This window comes from Hyperolius riggenbachi, chromosome 3, assembly GCF_040937935.1.
Source record: "Hyperolius riggenbachi isolate aHypRig1 chromosome 3, aHypRig1.pri, whole genome shotgun sequence".
Classification (NCBI taxonomy): domain Eukaryota; kingdom Metazoa; phylum Chordata; class Amphibia; order Anura; family Hyperoliidae; genus Hyperolius; species Hyperolius riggenbachi.
Window position 1 is genome coordinate 337,291,990 of NC_090648.1, and position 22,988 is coordinate 337,314,977.

Sequence of the window (22,988 nt, forward strand, 5' to 3'; positions counted from 1 at the left end):
ATTCATTATTTCTCAGTTTTTGGCCATTATAGTTTGAAATTAATATATGCTACCGTAATTAAAACTCATGTATTGTATTTGCCCATCTGTCCCGCTTATTACACCGTTTAAACGATGTCCCTATCACAATTTATGGTGCCGATATTTCATTTAGAAATAAAGGTGCATTTTTTCAATTTGCGTCCATCACTATTTATAAGCTTATAGTTTTAAATAATATAATAACATATTCTCTTGACATGCATATTTAAAAAGTTCAGACCCTTGGGTAACTATTTATGTTGTTGTTTTTTTTTTTTTTATTGTATTTTTTATTTTTATTTTTAATAAAAAAAGTGTATGTGGGTAATTTTTGGTGTGGGAGGGAAACTGTTAATTTTAAATGTAAAATATATATATTTTTTTATTAAAAATGTATTGTGGTGCAGTTTACTATTTGGCCACAAGATGGCCACAGTGAAAAAAGTCCTGGATGCGAACGATCTCGCATCCAGGAATTTAAAAGCAGTGGAAATGTTTCCTGGGGGCAGAAATACTGCGCTCTCTGGAGAGAAAGCGTCGGTATTTCTGCGGGGAAGATAGATCGGTGAATGGGAATTATATTCCCATTCACTGATTGGGGGGCTAGCGGCGGGCAGCGGGAGCGCGTGCGGGGGCGCGCCCGACAGCGCGCATGAGGCGGCGGCAGCAGCAGTGCCTATCTGGACGAGGAAGCTCGTCCAGATAGGCTGAACTGGTTAAATATACTTACGCAATTCATTTGTTATCCTACGTTTTCTCCTAGGAGATAATTTTTCATCTTCTGTTTCAAATAACTTTTCAGCACTCTTCAATTGAAAAAGTACCAAAATGTAGGTGAAAAAGTACTCTCAGAATTATTCTGAGTATTTTATTACTTGCTGGTAGCTTAAAAGGTATTTCATTAATAAGGAGTGAAAATATCACCTAGGAGAAAGCTTAGGAGAAAAAAGTTAATTGAATAAGGGCCCTTGATTAAACTCTGCCTGGAGTTTGGCCTTAGTTCTAGTTTAATAATTCCCCACAGAGTTTTTAAATCATAATCACAAAATGAGCACTTTTTCCACACCAGTATTACCTTTGCTTTAGTAATTGGACTTTTCAGAGATTTCAGGGTCCTTGAGCTTGTAGTATTCATTTTGTCTGTGTCCATGCTGGACATGTGAAGATATATTAGTGCTATTTCCAGGTAAGACTTCCTCATTAGGCTAAAATAAATTAAAGTATTTTAGAATTTGCATGAAATCCACAAAAGTACAACTAAAATGACTCCCCCCAAAATAGTTATGTTATTTTTATAGATTTGAGCTATCTTGAGCTGTTGATAAATGGAGCCATAAGTGCTTGCAAATAATGATTTACCATAGAAGAAATTGCTTTCTGTGGAAAAACAGTTACATGCACAGCTGAAATACAGTGCATATAAAATGTTTTACATGCAAAAGATTCATAATTCTGTCCTGACAATTAAACAATCACAGATTCTAGACAATCAAGCAAGACAATACAGTCAGATCCATCATTTTTTCTCCACTTTACTAGAACAAAGTTCAAGCTCGCCAGAATTCTAGCCTGTCTATTGGACTGTGAATGGCAGCAGCACACTGATGAGGTCAGCAGGACAGCTTTCATGGCACAGTCTCATCCTCCCACTATCGATCCTTCTATGCACATTTAGGTTTTACAGCGAGGAGAACGCCAGCGCATACCACTAAGGCTGCATCTGAAATGACCACCAGCTCAGTGTGCAGCACCTAAATAGATTTTCTGCACACTTCGCATTCAATTCAGATGCAAATTTAGGTTTTAACCTAGCCAAATTAAAAAAGTATTTTATGATATATAACTGAATATATAACTAGAATAATTAGTGCTTTTACATTTGCCTTAAGTTTAGAGATGTTGGCGAACGGTTTCCGAACCGTTCGCGGGCGAACCCTTCACCCTGTACTACGCTCATGCACAGAGAGTGCCCGGCAACAGGCGCACGATCAAAGACGCGCACCGCCGGCACAGCGCAGCCGTACTACTCCGGGTCATAGCGACCCGGATGTAGTATCGGCCCATAGAGATTCGCTGGCGAACGGTTCGCCAACATCTCTACTGAAGTTATACTGTGGCCATTTCTTAGTTGAATACTGATTTCACTTTTCCTATAATCCAGTGAAAATGGTTATTAAAGTGGTAGTGTACTTATAAACAAGTGTATTTAAAATAATCTGAAATGAAATTCTGACCAATACTATAGTACATGCCTATTACTGATTTTCTAGATACACCATCATATTATGTTATCTACAGCTTGTATTGACATTGTAGAAATGAGCAGCAGCCAATTCACTGTATGAAGTGTTAATAGATGTTATCAGCAGTTGAAAAAAAAGATTTCATTTTCACAGCGTCAGATTAAAGGCCCATACACACGTCGGATTTTTCTGAACGACGGGTCGTTTGAACGTCCCGTCGTTCAGTCGTTCGCACGCGGAATCAGACGTGTGTACGGACTATCGTTCGCGTGATAAGACTGGTTTGGAAACCAGTCTTATCACCCAAACGATAGTCTGTACACACGTCGGATTTGACGTGCGAACGACTGAACGACGGAACGTTCAAACGACGGGTCGTTCAGAAAAATCCGACGTGTGTATGGGCCTTAACCTTGCAAAGGTAGCAGGGAAAATTTGAGATAGTTTACTCAGAGACCAGCAGACCAGCACAAATAAATTAACTTGTTTACTATTAATATAAGCACACTGTAAAAGCATAAGCTTTATATAGGATACTAGGAATCACATGCTTGAATATAAAAAAGGCTGTAAAGTTTATAAAACAAGCATACTGCATTATTGACTTGGGGCTCGTTTTAAATTATTATTTTCAAGTACACTTACTACACTGCAACTTGAAATACAAGGTTTAAAGGACTTACGAGGCGAAATTACTAAAAAAAAGTTAATCACTTGCCTCACCTTTTAAGGCATGGAGGACGCCGTCTGAGCCCTCCGTGCCGATCCGCCGGGTCCCCCCGCTCATTAGCCCCCCGGGCCAGCTGCTGACCCCACGGCCCGGGTCGGGCTCTCTTGCCTCTCGTAAAATGGCCGCTTCCTCTGGCCGCGGCTGCACAGTCCGCCTGGCCGCGAGTGCGGCTGCGCAGCTCTAGGGCCAACCCCTCCTATCCACGCTACGTAGCGTGGGGTCAATCAGAACCAGCGTTGTTGCACCAATGGGTTTGGCGTGCAGAGACCACCCCTGGAGTCACAGGGAATCCACAGCAATCATCAAAGGTCCGCACCATCCAAAATTCAAGTTTCAAGTTTCTTTATTTATAGCTCTTGTAAAAAGACATGATTAAAAGCAATTCTGCATGATGATGACGCACAGGCATTTCGATACTTCTTTCTCAAATCATTGCAGCATCTGACAATACATTACACACCACACACATCTTATATAGGTCTCGAGTGGACCTGATGGAAGACTTACGATTTACATATTCATGAGTGAACTCTACCATAGGCTGTGAACACTATCTTTGAATTTTCACAAACAAATCATTAGACATAGTTAAAAACCCAATTTCCAACTTCAATTCACATTTCAAACATTTAAAACCACTCTCCAATGTCTCATCTGCTGTTTTTAGCTCCACGGGAGAAGATTATCATATTGTGGGACACTCAACCAATCACCAGTACGCCTACAACGTCCGCCTAAGACTACAAAAATACGCAATAAAATACGCATATACGCGTACGTCATAGCCAATCACAATCATGCCTACAACGTCCGCATAAAGACTGTTGACGCGTCGCATGCGTACATATGTACGCGTCCAGTCAAGACAAGCGTAAAAACGTCCACAAAGCGACACTTAACACGTAAAAAACGCGAAAAAACGCACAAAAATGCAAAGGAACACGCAAAAAACGCGAAAAAGACGCGTAATCAAAAACGTAAAGTTCCAAAAAACGGCACATTGAAAGAAATGAAATATAAATTTCTGGCCAGGGGCTATCCAGCTATATGTTTGGAAAAAGATTTTGATATGAGAGCTTGCAGAGGAAGGTTTGGGGTACAGAAAACCATACTGAGAAATGGAAGGGCAGATATTAGGGAAAGAATCCCACTGGTTACTACTTACAATGTATTGTCAGAAAGAATAGGTGCTATAGTCAATAGACACTGGCCAATGTTGAAACAAGGATTGCCCACAATACGTGAGTTTCATGTGCATCCACATGATGTTTTTTTGTAGTCTTAGGCGGACGTTGTAGGCGTACTGGTGATTGGTTGAGTGCCCCACAATATGATAATCTTCTCCCGTGGAACTAAAAACAGCAGATGAGACATTGGAGAGTGGTTTTAAATGTTTGAAATGTGAATTGAAGTTGGAAATTGGGTTTTTAACTATGTCTAATGATTTGTTTGTGAAAATTCAAAGATAGTGTTCACAGTCTATGGTAGAGTTCACTCATGAATATGTAAATCGTAAGTCTTCCATCAGGTCCACTCGAGACCTATATAAGATGTGTGTGGTGTGTAATGTATTGTCAGATGCTGCAATGATTTGAGAAAGAAGTATCGAAACGCCTGTGCGTCATCATCATGCAGAATTGCTTTTAATCATGTCTTTTTACAAGAGCTATAAATAAAGAAACTTGAAACTTGAATTTTGGATGGTGCGGACCTTTGATGATTGACGTAGCGTGGGGTCGGCAGCCGGCCCGGGGGGCTAATGAGCGGGGGGACCCGGCGGATCGGCACGGAGGGCGCGGACGGCGTCCTCCGTGCCTTAAAAGGTGAGGCAAGTGATTAACTTTTTTAGTGATTTCGCCTCGTAAGTCCTTTAAACATAATAGACACTTTTAGACTGGATAATTCCCAGGAAAAAAAAGATTTTGTGCATATGCAATAAATTAAGCTTATATATAAATAAGATTACACTTACCTAAAATTATGATCATAATTAATGCTTAGGTTTATAGCTTCAGAGAAGGATTTGATGGCTGAAGATTTCTCATGGTCTCCAAGGAGAAGCAATAGGTGTTGTGTCCTACCTAGAATTTGGTTAAAATCAGTAAGATTGTCTTATGACCAAATAAAAAAAAATCACTGAAGAGTAACTCCATGCACAAGTTGAAGCAGTCAGTGTGTATGTATTGGCAAAAAACAGCAGAGAAAAATTTGGTTCACGGAATTGTGGAGTGTTTGGCTTCACTATAAAGCAAGTGAAGTATGGTCCGGCGTTAGTTATGGAAAAGATATGCTGATATCAAACCAACAAAAGTTAACTCAGATAACACCTTAGATGACTACTACCTGTACATGGTTTATAGCAATCAGGCAGTTATGCTCCAGTTCTGTAAAATGCATGAAGAAGATACTTAACGTTTCAAAAGCTTGCAATAACCCATGTACAGTTATTCATTAAAGGTATTACCAGAGTCAACTTTTTTTGGTTTAATGCCAAAATATTTTTCTGCACTGTAACCCAACCTACCAACTGATACTATATAAAATAACCATGAAGTGGTGCCTAACTTTGAGGCTAAGTTCACAGTGGGACGTTAAAGTCGCACGTTAAAACAGCATTTAACGCAGAATAACTCACTGCAATGAAAAATCAATGCCCCGTTCACAGTGCACACGTTACGTTAGTGACTAACGCTGCACGTTAAGTAAAAGTACTGCATGCAGTGCGTTATACACGTTATTAGCTGCGTTGGACTGTTTGCACATGCTCAGTAATGACTTGGATGCATACTTTTCATTGCCTGTATTTTTTACTGTATCTGCTGTATGCGACGGTAACGCTGCGTTGCCACTTTTTGGGCGCGTTGCGTTGTAAGCTTGCGGTGCGACTTTAACGTGGCATCAAAACGCAACGTCCCACTGTGAATCTAGCCTCAATGTTTAGAAAACAGAGTACTGAATCTGACAGAAGCTGGAAATGCAGCACAGAGGTAAGAACCACTACACATATTTGGTGATCTTTCTTCCTCTATTTATTCATTCTTGTTTACAATATCTCAATACTTGACCAAATACTGAAAGTCAGCTTCCACTATGATGGTCCCCTGGTCATTCTGAGCATAAAGAAAGTTTCTTCTCATAAAGCAGAGAACACTTTGATACAGGGGGCATCTTCAGTAGAAGCCCATCATGGAAAGATGGAGAGAGAGACGACTATAATGGATATAGCAGACTTAATCAACAAAGCACTCCATATAAGGAATAATGTCTCCTCTGGGATGCACCACCAACATAACTCTAGATATTAACCACAAACAGTTAGGTCCATAAGTAATTGGAGAGATACTTTATTTCTAATTTGGGTACATTACCACAATTAATTTTAAATGAATCAACTCAGATGCAGTTGAAGTGCAGACTTCCAGCTTTAATTCAATGACATGGACAAAACGATTGCATAAAAATGTGAAGCAACTAAAGCATTTTTTACACAATCAAGGTTTATTACTTCAAGGGTTCAAAAGTAATTGGACAAATTAAATTGCTGGAAATAAAATGTTCATTTCTAATACTTGGTTGAAAACCCTTTGCTGACAATTACAGCCTGAAGTTTTGAACTCATGGACATCATCAGATGCTGGGTTTCCTCCTTTTTAATGATCTGCCAGGCCTTTAATTCAGCAGCTTTCCGTTGCTTTTTTTGTGGGCCTTTATGTCCAAAGTTTAGTTTTCAACAAGTGAAAAGCATACTCAATGTCGTTAAGATCAGATGACTTCAACTGCATCTGAGTTGTTTCATTTAAAATACATTGGGCTCTATTCACAAAACTTCTTACAAATGTCTTATTTTTCACCTAATTGATAAAAATAACCTTTCAGCACATTTGCAAGCAAAATAATCACGCAAAGTAAGTTATTCCTGATTAACTCCATTGCAATATTACTTTTTTTACATTAATTATATTATATTTTTGCTCTTTGGAAGCTTAAAAATGTAACAGATAAGGCAAAAACAGAGGAAATCAGGTGTAAAAACTTTGTGAATCATGCCCATTGTGGAAATGCACAGAACCAAAATTAGAAAAAAAGTTGTCTCTGTCCAAATATTTATGGACCTAACTGTAAGGTGTAATAGAGGAAGCATTAGGTTAGAGTGAGATAATCAGTGTTTTTTTTTTTTTTTTAATAACTGCCTCTTTATTTCTTGTGAACAATAATGCAACCAACCCCAGATAAAGAGCATTGTGATGAAGCTTTGCCTACCTAAGGTGACCAGATTGCTGTTATTTGGAAAAAGAAAAAAAATTTTTTTACAGGTGCATCCAAATACCCTATAACTGTTGCCTGTAGTTATTAAGGTCTGTTAGCTAAGATGACAGCACAAACACACAATACAGGTCCGTCTCTTGGCTACTGTTGCTTACTGGTGGGACAATGGAGCAGCACACAATGCAGAGACTTCTGGTGGGTAAGGAGAGGGACAATGTATTTTCATGACTGTCATTTAAAGATCCAGCATGCCTGGATTTATGTACCATAGGGGTACATCTGTACACACTCTAGATCCAAGAGGGCCCTAATGGCCACCTCACCCAGATCAACGGCCAACTTCATAGTTCACACCGCTCCCCCATCTGCCACGTGCCGTTACAAACGGCGTCACTCCGTCATCCCTCAGTCTCCCCGCATAGCAACAGAAAGCGTTGTCAGCTGTATAGCTGACACATGTCAGCCCAGTGATGACGCCCAAGGGAATCGGGTCTCGATCCCTGACGAGTAACATAAGTCAAAGGTGTGTATGTACACACCTTAAGTCACACTGCAGGACCTGAAAAACTACTGAAAAAAAATATTACTTTTACAATTGCTAATCAGTTTGTCTTCTAGGATTGTTACAAGACTTGTCTTCAATCAGGACCTTCCCACTCCAACCCCTATGTTATGCACAGTTGCAAATATCAGCTCTATCCCCTTAGACAATTAACTTCATTAGCAAAGACACGGTACAGAGTTTACTTATTAATTGATATTCTCTCTTCCAAATGCTTTCTGCTGCTCAGACTCTGTCTTCTGTTTTTCATGCTTTACTCCAGTTCCTTTCCAAACTATTAGGGAATTGGAATGTATAAAGCATTTGGCTAAGAAGCAGAAAATAACAACATCTTTTTTGACTTAAAGAGGAACTATAGTGAAAATAACGTAATAAATAACATTGCGTATTTTTGTACAGTATTCATTTAGAAGTGATTTAGTCAGTGTTTGCCCATTATAAAATCTTTCCTCATACCAATTTACATTCTGAAATTTAGCTCAGGTAGCAACATCTTTAATCCTGTCCTAACAGCTGTTATTTCCCACAATGCAACAAGGTTCACAGACAGCAAACTGTCAAGGCCATGACATCACTGCATGGGTGGGGTTTCACCATAGAGTCCATTCATTATCAGCATGAACAATTTCAGAACAGGGTGAAGCTGATAAACGGCTCACTCTGCTCCTGCACAAACACCCGGCCCGCACTGATTACTATTTCCCCTCCGAGTGGTAGCAACTCAGGGGAGAGCGTAAATCGGGCACTGGCTATTGCCGGCGGCCGAATTACCCTTTTTTCTTCTTATTTGTGCAGTGCATGGATGAAACTCCAGGTGCCTAAAATCGGGCATGGAGCGCTGGTGCCGAAATGATTGTAGCAGCACTGCAACTAAAACAGCTGCCTCGTTCACCACAATACCAGCCATACATGTTCCTGATGATCTATTCAAGAAAAGTTAAATCCTGGATTAAAGTTCGTCTTTAAAGGATACCAGAAGCCAAAAGGCTCTGGTAAAATGAAACCTGCATTGGGTGGGAAGAGGAAAATTAGATACTTACCGCTTCTGTCGTTCCCTGCCGTCAGCTGCCGATCTTCTCCTAATCCTCCCGATGTCCTGGTGTCCAAGTGTCAGATGCTAATCACTTAGCATCTGACGCTTACTTTTCAGTGGAGCACAGACGCTAGGACGGAGGAGGCGGGGGAGTGTGCGTACTTCTGCCTGTAATTATGCGCCAGGCAGAAGCAGAGATAATCCAGGCTAAAGGTCAGCCAAGTCGCCAGGACACCGGGAGAATTCGGAGAAGACCAGCGGCTGATGGCGGGGAATGACAGAAGTGTTAAATATCTAATTTTCTCTCCTTACCCAGTGCAGGCTTGATTTTACCAGAGCCTTTTGGCTTCTGGTATCCTTTAAGGAATTTGAACCATGTTATGTCTCTGCATATTCCTATCTTATTGTTACTACTTTTGTTTCATACTACCATAGAAGGACATAAATGATTTTTTTGGGCCTCATTTTTTTTTACATATCACTATACATATGTAACTTGGGACCGAACAAAAAGTCCCAGTCATGTGAGAATAAGGTCTGGGGATGCAGTTTGATGTAACATGCTCAAGTTTTTGTGTGAAAGAAGCAGAAATCATATAACATATGCAGTATTGCATCTATTAACCCCTCCTGTCCCAAAAATAAATTTGTCCTTGATGTACCCGGACCATCTATTTACTGTAGCACAGAATTCCACAAGTCTCCTGTGTTCCTCCCCTTGTAGTCTGAACAGCATAAACCCCACTGTTAACTCTTTCAGTTGAGCTGCTTTGTGTCACGTGACCAAAATTTAAGTCAGGGTGGTTATTTTTTTCCCCAGAAATCCCATTTAAAGGGACCCAAGCACCCCATATAACAGATGTATATAAGAAATCTGCCCCAAAGGGAGGCTCATAAATGCTGTGGGCTCTTGGGATGGACAGAGTACATTTAGTTACCTGTGGGTGCTGCTCTGTTGCCCCACCCCTTATGGTCTATATGAGGGCCTCTATCTTCTCTATCCTTATGATGTCAGACCCGAGGTTTGAAATCCCAGTGGCAATGTCGCACATCCCTGCCTTTGCAGTGCATGCCGGAAGATGTAGTGACATCATCTCCTGGCTCCCGATCACTTGGCATGATGCGGAGGATGATGTCAGTATACAGCATAGCTCCCGAGAGAAAGAGTAGACCTGATTCAGCATACAAATCAGGTAAATATCACAGTGCCTCCTGTGCTAATCTACAAGACAGGGAGTGTAAATGGTATACTTAAATAGCCACTATGTATGAGGGGGGTGGAGTTAGGTGACTGGACACTATTTGCCTGGGGAGGGGTGGCTGAAGAGATGGCTGCCCAGTATGTGTGGGGGGGTTGGTGGGTAAAAATATGATTGTGACTGGACACTACATGAAATGGGTAGGCAAAGGTGGTAAAGAGATCATTGTAACTGCCCACTACATGTAGGGAGGAAATTCTAGGACGGAGGGTGGGTAAAGAGATGGCTGGTCACTACACGCTGGGGAGCCTGGTTAAAGCAATGACTGGCCACCAGGGCTGGATTTACCATAAGGCACTGTAGGCACATGCCTACAGGCGCCTGATGATGGAAAGGCGGCTCCCTTTCTCCCTGAACGCCTCCCTTCTTCCCTATGCAAGGGCCCTGATGAGAGAGTAAAAGAGAGGTTACTCACCCAGTTCTCGGCATTCCACTGAAGAGCTCTCCCTTTAGTCAGGGGCTCCTTTAGCTTCTTAATACTGAGGTTCCTCTAGCTACCTAATACTTGGGGGCAGTTTTAGCTACTGAATATTGAGGGTACTTCTGGATACCTAATACTAGGGGCACCTGTAGCTACCTATGACAGGCAAGGGAAGTAAGGGAAAAGTGACAGCTGGGTCAGTCAGCACACTTGTGGTGCAGTTTGTAGGGTGTCTATATGTTCATGGAGGGTGAACTCTAAGGTGCCAGGACATCTGTGTCTATAGGCTTCTGTGAGGTAAATCCACAATGTGTGTTGAAAAGTGAAAGAGATAAAGAGATGACTGGCCACTGTGTGCGTGGAGGGGAGGGGGGTAATGAGATGACCAGCCACTATGTGTGGGGAGGGGGGGGTTAAAAAGATGACTGGCAAATTTGTAGCTGAGTTGCTCTAGTTTACAATAATACTGCCCGGAGCTCTGGCCAGCCACTAATTAAATTGGCAGTTAAAAGGTTAAAGCAAACCTGAAGATAAAAAAAAACCTTATTATATAATGAATTGTATGTGTAGTATGGATAATGAATAGAACATTAGTAGCAAAGAAAAGAGTCTCATATTTTTATTTTCAGTTACCCATATATCCTCGAATATAAGACAACCTTGTGGATAAGTCGACACCAATATTTGACCCCCTTAAGCTGGAATTTTCTATTGACTCAAGTACAAGCCTACTCAGCAAAGTTAATGGCTGCACTTGGGGACCAGGAGGGGTTAATGATTGCAATGACTGCACTTATTACAGTATTGCAGCCATTAACCCCTCCTGTCCCTAAAGTGCAGCCAATAACTCCTCCAGACCCCCAAGTGCAGCAATTATTCCCACCCACCCCCCCTTCCTGCAGCCCAGTATTGTCCCCTTGCTAATTTCCTTGATAATTGTTGTGGCCAAATTCAGACCTGTGTTTTCTTGGCATTTCCTTTATCAAGAAAGTGTCACTTACCACTGGGTAAATTGGTGCAAAAGTAAATGTCACAAATAGTATACACATTACACAGTTTGGTTGTGACTTGTGTATAAGTCGGCTCCTATACTTTTATTTAGTGATTAAGACCTAAATTGCTAGACTTATAGTCGAGTATATACAGTATATAGATTTGTTTAATAACATTGCACCTTAGTGTCACAGTTGCAGTTTCAAACCACACTCTGGCCCATGTGCAATTATTTTTTTTCTCCTGGGCGATGTTTTCACAACTTGTCATAAATGCCTTTTAAACCATCAGCAAGCAAGAGAATTCTTATAATAAATTTGATAGTACTTTTTCACCAACTTTTGGATATGTTTTTAATTGTAAAATGCTGAAAAGTTATATTTTCTTAAGCTATGTAACAAAGCAGAAATAATGACCCTTTGAACTTTCCTGCAGTAAAACCATATCTCATGCTGTATCTCAATGTTTCTTGGCTGTTTATGTGCTTCACAAAACAGGACTAAATTTGACCCAGGGGGTCGAATAGCTCAGAGAAAATCTTTTGCATAGATAACAACTGAAGTTTTTAACTCTTCCTGTACTGGAAAACAATATGAAACTCTTATCTTTGCTACTAATGTTCTATTTCTTAGCTGTACTACACATACAATTAGTTATCTCATAAGTTTATTTTCACTTCAGGTTTGCTTTAATTATTCTCTTAAATGAAGGGGAAAATACCGCTCTACTCACAAGGGAGGCAGTGCTGGAACAAGGGCTACCCAGCCCAAACACAATAGAGAATGAATGTCGGCACAATGTCTCCGCAATCCAAATGTATAGCCTATCGGCTATAGGCTATGATTAAGAACTGTGCTGGTTCAAAACATGTCAGCTCGGTGCTCTTTTATCTGATTTGGATATGTCCTGAATAAATTTGGATTGCGGAGACATCGTGTGGACTTTCATTCATTCTCAATTGTTCTCTTAGCAGGGTGTACAATTTACAGATGCTACAATCTTACAATCTGATTGCAATGCGTGGAGAAGTACTTTGAGTACTGATGAGCTAGACACACGTGGAGAAGTACTTTAAGTACTGATGAGCTAGAGTACAAGTAATCTGACGGTGAGTGTATACCCAGAGGGGGGTGTACGATTGTCAATCCCATTGGTGGGCACGTCCCGTCGGAGTGCAAGGAGTGGTGAAAAGGGTCCCTTTTATAAAACGTTATTCAGCACTATATGCGTTTTTTTTATTATATTCCAGGGTTGATCTGTGGGCCTCTGTAGTGGGGGTCAGGGAACCGAAGAGCGCGGTGTGTTTGAACTAACATTGGTGTATCAAAGAGCGGTGACTTTATTTGAGCTGCGAACCCCTGGTTAAGTGGTTTTCCTTTGGAGCGCAATCCTTTCTAATTGGAAATGTGTGGCCAGCAGTAACATAAACATTAGATATATTTAAAAAATTATTATAATCTAAAAGTTGGCTATAATTTGATTGACAGACATAAGTTAAATGTAAAACTTGGTTATTTCTATAAATGTAAAATTCTAAAACTGAAACCTTTCAAGAAAAGCAGCTCTGCTTCCATGTCATATTCTCGGAATGAGGAGGTTCTGCACAGTTGTAATGCTGCATTATACAGATTCAAACTTGGTAACAGCTGGGATACATTGCAGGATGATTCTGGTATGGAACATGCTTGGAGATTCAGTATTTGTCCTATAGGAAGAAAAATGTGCATTGTTAGGAGACAACCTAACCCACCACACAACATCTACTGTTTACAAAATGTCAAGGCCACATGTACTGTATGTATGTATGCATGATGTAAATTAATTTAAAGTGGAACTAAATTCTTAAGATATAAATAGCTGACACAGTAGTGGCAAATTGTTATTTAATTTGCAAATATTAAACAGTTTAATAGCATACTGTGTTTCCCTTATTATAAGACCTACCCCAAAAATAAGGTCCAGCTTATGTTTCAAGAATGCTTGAAATATAAGACCTACCCCGAAAATAAGACCTAGCTGGGGCACTTTGTGTATGGGGAGGTGTGTGGTCTCTTACCGCACCTCCCTACCAAGTACGCATTGCCGACTCTGCGCATGCGGGTCAAAGGGCGGCCTCACAGCTTGAATTATATGCCGCGGCTGACACCGGAGAAGTTACTTAGAATGGAGGGGGACGCAGCCACAAGGGAGGTGCAGTAAGAGACCACACACCTCCCCATACACAAAGCTTTTACCCCTCTCCAGAGAGTACAAAGCTTTTACCCCTCTACAGTAGCACTGGCCAGAGTGGTCAGCTTCTGTTTAGCTTAGGACCGGTTCATACGGACTTCCCGTGGCTTCTCGGCTAAATTATGTTTTTTCACCCCACAGGGGGACACAGAGACACAGCGGTAAAGGGTCGGCTAAAATGATGCGAAAATCAGGATCAAACACAGCATTCGTGCAAATGGCATGCAAGCAGCTGTAAATGTCAACAAATAAGCAGCACTTTCACGATCAGTGCCGGCAGTAAACGCTCTGCAATGGCCCTTGTGAACCAGCCCTTACGATTCACAATCTGTCCCTCCTAAAAGTTTCTTTTCTTTCATCTCGTGTCCTTTTTACTACTTTTCTTTTCCTTCTCTTCCCTTTCCTTTCCTGATTTTTCCTTCTTTCTTTCACACTATTTTCCCATTCATTAATCAGCTTCTGAGAATACAAGTCATGCTTCTGATTTATTTTTTTTAAGCAGCATTTCTGAGGCACTTTTCCCCCTTATTTACAAATCACTCTGTTAAAGGACTAACTACCTGAGGAACTTTCCTCCAGGAGGCAACTACTAGCATGCAGAAAGTACAGTGCAGAAATTGCTAAGGGCCTTTGCGGTTTTTGGTGCACTTGCTAAATCCCATTAAATTGTACTGAATGAGACAGAAATGCAATCACACCAAAAAATACGGCATGCGGTGTTCGCAATTTGGTAAGAATTGCTAATGGGAACTACAATATGGGCTTTCTATTAGAAGGGCTTTCTATTAGAAGGCCCATATGGCTGTTAGAATACATGTGATCCAAAACATTCACTGTACATGTTCTTTTTACTTGGCAATAGGAATTACTTTCATACTTCTGCTGATATAGAAAGACCCATTCATGTGTAGAAATTCACAGTACAGAAACCAATTATCTCAAGGGTTGAAGATCAATGAATGTATTAAAAATTGTTTGCCACAACATTGCAACTCTTACCTGGGTCACAATTATAGTCATGTCCACTGTGAGAACTTTATTTGTTTGTCGTTGTTTTTAGTTTTTTTTTTGTTTGTTTGTTTTTTTTATATCAATCTAGAGCAGCATGTATTTATTACAAAAAAGGCATAAGGTCTTGCTGCTGTGTACACATGGCAGCAATCACACGACTGCTAATTCACTAGCCTTTCAGTAACCCTACTGTGTTTCCCTGAAAATAAGACACTGTCTTATATTAATTTTTGCTCCAAAAGATGTGCTAGGGCTTATTTTCAGAGGATGTCTTATTTTGGGGGGAAACACTGGTAGTTTTCCTATACAAAATGTATATACTGCATGCCTTGCTGAAACACAAGCAGCATACACATAGCTTGTGGTTTGCAGATATTGGCTCTCACGTACAAGAAACTGATTCTGCTGATCATGTGGGTAAGAGTCTATTTCTTGCAGGCAGAGAACTCTCAGTCAGGCTCCCCAGAGCTATGATAGGTTAAGCTGTGTGTCCTGGGAAGAGGTGAAGTGCTGCTGATGCTTATCACCACAGATGAGGAGGGATGGCTCCAACAAAAACACAAATTGCCTGACACATATACTGGACTGTAGAGCTCACATTATACTGCTGCTCTCCTGTATTCAGACTTTGTATTGAGCGTGACTTGCTGCTGTCATGCGGGCTGCTACTAGGGCTTACATTCGGGGGATGTCTTATATTTCAAGCATGCTAGGAATTCCTGCTAGGGCTTATTCTCCGGGGATGTCTTACTTTAGGGGAAACACGGTAGCTATGGTTAGTCCAGTATGACCCAAGCAACAACTGTAATATTGTACCCTATACTAGCAGATATTCTTTAACAACCCCAAGTGTTTTCCAGTGTATTGCCCAGGAAAATCATATTAAATCAAGCCTACTGTGTGCCATACCAGTGTTTGTGTGACATCGTAGCTTGCCCATATTGACTGATTCAGCAGAGTAGCATACTAACTCATTTCATAGACCTCTGGTAGTGGCATCTTAGCTGAGAACTAAATGATAACTTTATCCTAAATTTACCAAATGCTTCTGCTAACTACAGTAGAAGAATCAATACACAGCCAGATAAAGCTGGGCTTCTGAGACCACTAGAGACAACAGCAGCTGAGTGTTCTGATAGAGCTACACTTATGCCCTTGCATTGCTACTCTACAGCTTTAAGCTTAAGGAAACCAACACTCTTATTATATTTTACAACACCTGTCAGTATATCCTAGATTTAAGTAAATATTTCACTTTTTAAGCATAATGAGCTAACCTTCAAACATAGGGCTTGATTCATCAAGCTGCACTGCTAAAGCAGCACACCTTAATGTGCAGGAGCGCCACTATGCATGCCTTACATAGCAGCACTAGCTGCTATGTAAGGAGCATGCCTTCCTTAGGAGCGCACCTTCCTTAGATAGGAGTGTGCCTCCTATCTAAAGTCTCCGACCCTCTACCCTCTAGATCACAGGTGTTGAACTCCAGTCCTTGAGTGCCGAGGTCCTCACACATTTTTGGCACAGCTCAAACAAATTGATGTGACTGAATCAGGAAAGGTGTAGTTCATCTGGTAGAACACATTTCTCCATTTCTCAGTCCATCCTAAACTCTGGCATGGATTTGGCCCTCGAGGGCTAAGTTCAATACCTGTGCTCTAGATCATTCATGTCAAACTCTGGCCTGTGGGCCAAATCTGGTCCACAGAGCGATCAAATTTGACCCACAAGTGTTTAACCCCTTTGCATTATGTTTGGCCCACTCTAGACCATCAGAGTAGCTATATTGGAGATGAAGCCTTATATCACCAGGGAAGCCATATGGGGGGGGGGGGGGGAAGCACTAGAAACCAGGGAAATGTATAGGATAGGGGAGACCTAGATACCAATGAAGGGGAGGGAGAACCACTAGACGCCAGGTAATTGTATAAGCGAGGGGAGCAATAGACACCAGGAAACTGAGTAGGGGTGGGAGGACCACTAGACACCAGGAAACTGGTTGAAAAAGAGATTACAGTAGCAGTGCACATCCAAATAAAACTTCACTTTCAATTGCACGATTAAAATCAGTTACAGACAAACAGTTACATGAGGGAGAGAGGTACAGGCAGCGGGAGATACAAGAAAACTAAATGGGAGGAGGACCACTAGACACCAGGGAACTATATAGTGGAGGGTGCCACTAGACATCAAGGAACTGTTTAGGGGACGGAGGGGCCACTAGACACCAGGGAACTGTATAGGAGAGGGAGGGCCACTAGACACCAGGGAACTTTATAAGGGAGGGAGGAGGCAACTAGACATTGAGGTTGGCCTGCGGCTTGGTCCCAGTGTTCAGTTTCTGCCCACTTTGTATTTGAGTTTGACATCCCTGTCTTATTGGGAGCAAACATCTAGGCTATCAACCACAAAATAAGTTTCATACATTTTAACATTTTTTTAGAGAGCAGTACACATTCCAACACCCACTATTTACTGAGTACAATAGAATGCCAATGGAACAAGGATCGGAGAGAGCAGCAGAGAAAATAAAGCCTGACCAAATAAGCTGGCACAAACATCTAAAACCAGTTCAGATTGCCACAAAATGCTTCTGTTTCAGTGTAGGGCAGCTTCTACTTTCTGAATAATGGGCAACATCTGATGCCATTCTAGTATTAGGAACCTGAGGGATACACACACACACACACACACACACACACACACACACACACACACACTACATATATACACACACACACACTACATATATATACACACACACACACACACACACACACACACACACACACACACACACACACACACACACACACACACACACACACACACACACACACACACTACATATATACACATATACACTCACACACACACACACTACATATATACACATATACACATACACACACACACACACACACACACACACACACACACACACACACACACACACACACACACACACACACACACACACACACCATATGAGGCCACCAATGTGCAGTAGCTGCCATATTCTGTGCCCAGCTCCCCCATATGCTGCTTTCTTATTCCATTTACAGCACTCTCCATGTTCTGCCTCCCTCCTCTGAGGGAACCCGAAGTGAGAGGGATATGAAGGATGACATATTTATTTCATTTTAAACAATACCTGGCAGTCTGGCTGATCATCATCTGCCTCTAATACTACTAGCCATAAACCCTGAACTAACATGTAGATCAGATGTTTCTGACAAATATCTGACCTGAATTCTTGCACAAGACAGAAGGAAAACAAAAAAATGCACTCTGTATGTATTTAGAGAGATTAGCCTGTCTGACCCCTCATCTGTGACCAAGCATAAATTGGAACTGAATCCCTCAGCTGTGTCAGCTGCCTGCCATGGCAGAGAGGTGATTGGTAAACACAGGATGTTAACAATATTTTTGCTTCCATGGAAGCAGGAAGTAGACACACTGAAGATGTATTGCAGGTTTTTTATAAACTGTAACAAATAAATGTTTTTCTTTAACCACTTCCGGATACCGGGTGGTTTGGCTGATCTGTGCTGCGGGGGCTCTTCAGCCCGCAGCACAGATCAGAAATCAGGCAGGGCGATCAGACCTCCCCCCTTTTTTCCCCATTAGGGGGATGTCCTGCTGGGGGGGTCTGATCGCCGCCGCGCTGCTGTGCCTAGCGGGGGGGGCTCCTCAAAGCCCCCCTCCGCAGCACTAGTCCTCCCTCTGCCTCCTTCCCTCCCTCTCCCGTCCCCTGTGTGCGGCGCAGGACGGAAAGCCGTCCTGCGCCGGATAGGATAGGCTTTAGCCTATCAGATGCCGGCGATCCCCGGCCAATCAGAGGCCGGGGATCGCCGATCTCCTCTACGGCGCTGCTGCTGCGCAGCGCCGTATATATGTAAACACCGGGGAAGATCTTCCCCGTGTGTTTACATTTACCCTGCGAGCTGCGATCGGCAGCTCGCAGGGTGTTCACGGAGACACCCTCCGTGAACTGACATGGAACTCATGGAAACCACTTCAGGATTCAGGGGCGTAGTTAAGCGTACGCAGAATCCTGAAGTGGTGGTTATTGTGCTGTTGCGTATCTTTTAGAGCAGAGAGGAAGTTTTGAGTTCAGGTCCACATTAAGGCACATTCACCTGAGGTCTGGGCCTATGTGGACTTAGCCACACAAAATTAATTATTTTGTTCAAAAACTTTTTAGAATACCTCCTGATATATCAACTCAGGAAATCAGGAATGCATAGCAGTATTCCACACGCTAGGACAGTTAAATCAGATTTTATTTAATGCTAACTTTTATAAGAAGCTCTGCATTGTTTTACATAATAAGAGCCAACTGTGAATTATTTTAGTGGGGGTTTCTATAAACCATCTCATAAAATTGCTTGGAAGTAATTTTACATATGCTTGGAGTCTCAGCGTTAACCAAGGCACTAGTCAATTTCAGGGTAGATAAATGCCCCATCATTAATGGATCAGACAAGTAGCCATAAACATTGTTTACAGTTCTAAACCAGAGTCTTCTTCTATAATAAGCTTAGCAGAAAATAGGCTTGTAAGACACGGACAAAGAAAATCGTGTGTCACCAACCAGCACAGGGCAGTCTGACACAACACAAAGGCTGCCACTGGATATCTGGCCAAGTGAAATTCATTTTAAACGACTGACATAAAAACAAACCTTTGCTAATTAAATGGAAACCATTTTCAATTACTGCTGATAGGGAACCCTTTTGTCCATGCTAAAGGTTATATTTTATGTTGATTACTACTCCAAAGTTGTGCAATCTCAGTGAAAAGAAAGGCAGTGTTATGTTTAATTTTCTGTCTCCGTTACAAAAAGAAAAAGCTGAGCTGATCCAAACACTATTCTAGAACCAACAAATATACTCAATCATCCTTGTTAGTCAACAGCCATCCCATTAAGCCTTAGGTATGGCATTTCTGAAGGGTTACGTATATATTTACAAGAATATTTGTATTATACTTTTGTATCTGTCCTGAAGTTAACTATTCACCTTTTAAAGAGGAATTTATCAAACGATACTAGTAGGGAGAAAAAAAATCAAGACATTGCAAATTGAGAAGTCAAAAAAACAGAAGATAGTTCAAGAAATGATTGATAAGGTCATCCATCGTGAGCTTGCAAGTCAGAATCTGTACTGGTGGTGGCAGACATGAGACAGCACCAACTGCCCTTATCTATAAACGCACACAATAACAATGTGATAGGCTAAAAGGGTGATATATATATATATATATATATATGCACTGCTTGAAAGTTGGCAACAGTCAGTATCTCCCATAATGCAACAAGGTTTTTAAACAGAAAACTGTCATGGCAATGACATCACACTGCGCTTTGCATGCGCAGTATGTCCTATTGGGCTGTCTGTGATCGGGCGCGCCAGTGGAGTGTGTGGAGGCTGGGTACGTCCTCGTGCTGGCATGCGCACCTTCAGTATACTGGTCCCCGGCGACTATGGTCACAGGCAACCCAATAGGACATACTGTGCATGCGCAGCACAGTATATCCGGGCAAAGGACGCCGACCAGGATATAGAGAACAGGAGCGATAGCAGGCAACCCAAGGAATACGCTGGGCCACAGGGGGTGCGGTAAGCCTATGCGTACCTACCCCCCCCCCCCCCCCCCCCCCCACACACACACACGGCATCATTTTAAAATTTAAATTAGCACGAAGGTATCCTTTAAACATTCTCTTCAAGTCAGTGTTTTCCAAATTGTGGGACACATACTAGTGGTGGGACTCATCTTCCCAGTAGGTGTGTTCTGCAAGTTTCAAGATTGCTTTCTCAGATATGGCAAAGACCGTAATGTTGGTATACTGTTGAGTAAAGTCTGGGATACAATGATGTAAGTCTTACTTTAATAATATAATATGGAGTACAGGTAAAAAAAAGGCGTACATGCAAAAAGGGCACCCGAAATAAAGTCTAGTAAATTTACCAATATTCTACTACTATGAAGTTCAAATTACTATAGAAAAATATTGGTAAATGATACCAATATTTTACTACAGCTAAACCTATTCTCACACAGAATTCTCCATCTACCTATGCCTTACTCTAAACTCACACCCCCCGATACCTAACCCTAAGCACCCCCCTTGCCGATGCCTAATTCTCTGATGTCTAGCCCTAACCAACCCTTTGCCGATGCCCAATCTTAACCAACCTTAATGCCTAACCTTAAAATCCCCTAGCCCATGCAAAAAAAAACCCCACTAAATATCATTTGTAGCATAACCGCAAAATATCGTTTATAACAAAATGCTATTTATCGGTGCCTTAGGCACCCACATTTCCTGCTATAAATAGTATTTGTATGGGTGCCCACTGCAGCACCCATCCTTCTGCTGCTCTCCGGGTGCCCAAATTCTCTGCTTCCATAAAAAGGTATATGTAAGCCATAATGCTTCCATGAGACACAGTGTAATGGGTATGCTCAGCCCCGGGCAGCCCATGAGGCAGGGTGAGGCAGTTTCTAAGGTGGCGGAAGTGAGGGGGGGGGGCGCCCGCCTGGCTGGGGGGGGGGGAGAGGCACCAAGCTGGAGGAGGTAGCAGCCAGGAAGGGGGGCAGCGGGCACAGTGGTGGGGAGGGGGTCTGATCCCCCTCCCTCACCTGGGGGTCCCCTCCGGTCTGCACTACCCGTTCAGCTATTAGCGCTGTGTACACGTATCAGACAGCGGGCGGGGAAGCGATGACTCACCTCCTTACGTTCCAGTGCTGTGTTCCACCGCTCGTCACTTCCTGCAATAGCGCCCACTGTACTTACAGAAGCACAGTGGGCGGCATTGCAGGAAGTGACAAGCGGTGGAAGGGAGAGGTAAGTCATTGCTTCCCCGCCCGCTGCCTGATACTTTACACTGCTCTAATAGCTGGAGGGGAAGTTCAGATTGGGGGATCCAGGTGAGGGAGGGGGCTCTGAGCCCCCTCCCCACCCCTGTGCCCGCAGCCCCCCTTACTTGGCTGCTATCCTCTCCAGGCTAGCTATACTGGGGGCAATTATACTACATATGGGGGGGCGCATCATCACAAGTTTGCCTCAGTCGGCAAAAAGTCTAGGACGGCCCTGGGTATGATGATGTGATGTTCAGCCTTACTTTGATATGCATTACTTTGGATTTGCTGCAGGATGGTAATAAGAGCTAAGCTGAATGTCCCTACTTCAATAATGGCTCTAAGCTTAACTTCAGATTAAACATTTGTACCACTTATGTAAGGGTATGTTAAGGAAAGACTGACTGAATGGGTTGTGGTGAATAGAGATGGCCCGAACGGTTCGCCGGCGAATGGTTCCCGGCGAACTTCCGTGGTTTCGCGATTGTGGAGAAGCGCAAACTTTTCCGGAACTTCGATTCGCCCCCATAGTGCATCATTAGGGTCAACTTTGACCCTCTACATCACAATCAGCAGGCGCATTGTAGCCAATCAGGCTACACTCCCTCCTGGAGCCTCTCCCCCTTATAAAAGACAGGCAGGGTCAGGCTTTTCACTCACTCGTGTGCCTGCAGTAATTAGAGAAGGGAGAGCTGCTGTGCAGAGACCTATAGGGAAAGCTTAGTTAGGCTCTTGTAGGCTCCTTAGCTTGCTCCTTGCTGATTCTTTTTGCTAAAAAAGCACCCCTCAACAGCTCTTTTGAGAGATAATCTTGTTCTTGTGATCTATATTTTTTGTGTGTGTGTCCCACAGACACTTGTGTTGCATAGACAGCCTTGGTAATTCCTACTTATATTGGTAGGTGAACAGAGGCGCCAGACGGATAAAAGTACATAAATTTTTTTTAAAAATTGCTGGGAGGAAGTGGTGGACTCACCTCCGTTAAAGCAGACACCAAGGACTGTAAATATATAGATATACACATTTATTGAAAATACCCCAAAGATGCAACGCGTTTCGCGGGCACAGCCCACTTCTTCAGGCAATAAGCAGGGGATAAACAACAGCAATTCAGTTATAGCAAGCAGAGCACCTCTATAGCAGAGGTACTGCATATGCCTACCTGTTGTTCACTTCAGTGCACCCACCTACCTACTGAGCGCACGCAGTGTCACTGTGCCTGTCCGTTACCTGTCTGTGTGTGACAGGTGCACATTATAATACCCATCACTGCATATTCCTACCTGTTGTTCACAGTGCATCCACCTACCTACGTGAGCGTACGCAGTGTCACTGTGCCTGTCCGGTACC

At 42.4% G+C, this 22,988-nt stretch overlaps 1 protein-coding gene across 1 annotated transcript in view; it reads right to left on the reverse strand.

Annotated features, from left to right (window-relative positions):
- The window catches only part of CFAP54 (cilia and flagella associated protein 54), a 528,182-nt gene that overhangs the window by 62,713 nt on the left and 442,481 nt on the right, over positions 1-22,988 (reverse strand). The window contains exons 60-62 of the mRNA XM_068273664.1: positions 13,075-13,233; positions 4,967-5,075; positions 1,097-1,226 (exon numbers count right to left, since the gene is read on the reverse strand). Coding sequence (XP_068129765.1) covers positions 1,097-1,226; positions 4,967-5,075; positions 13,075-13,233 — 398 coding nt within the window. The remainder of the gene's footprint in view (positions 1-1,096; positions 1,227-4,966; positions 5,076-13,074; positions 13,234-22,988) is intronic.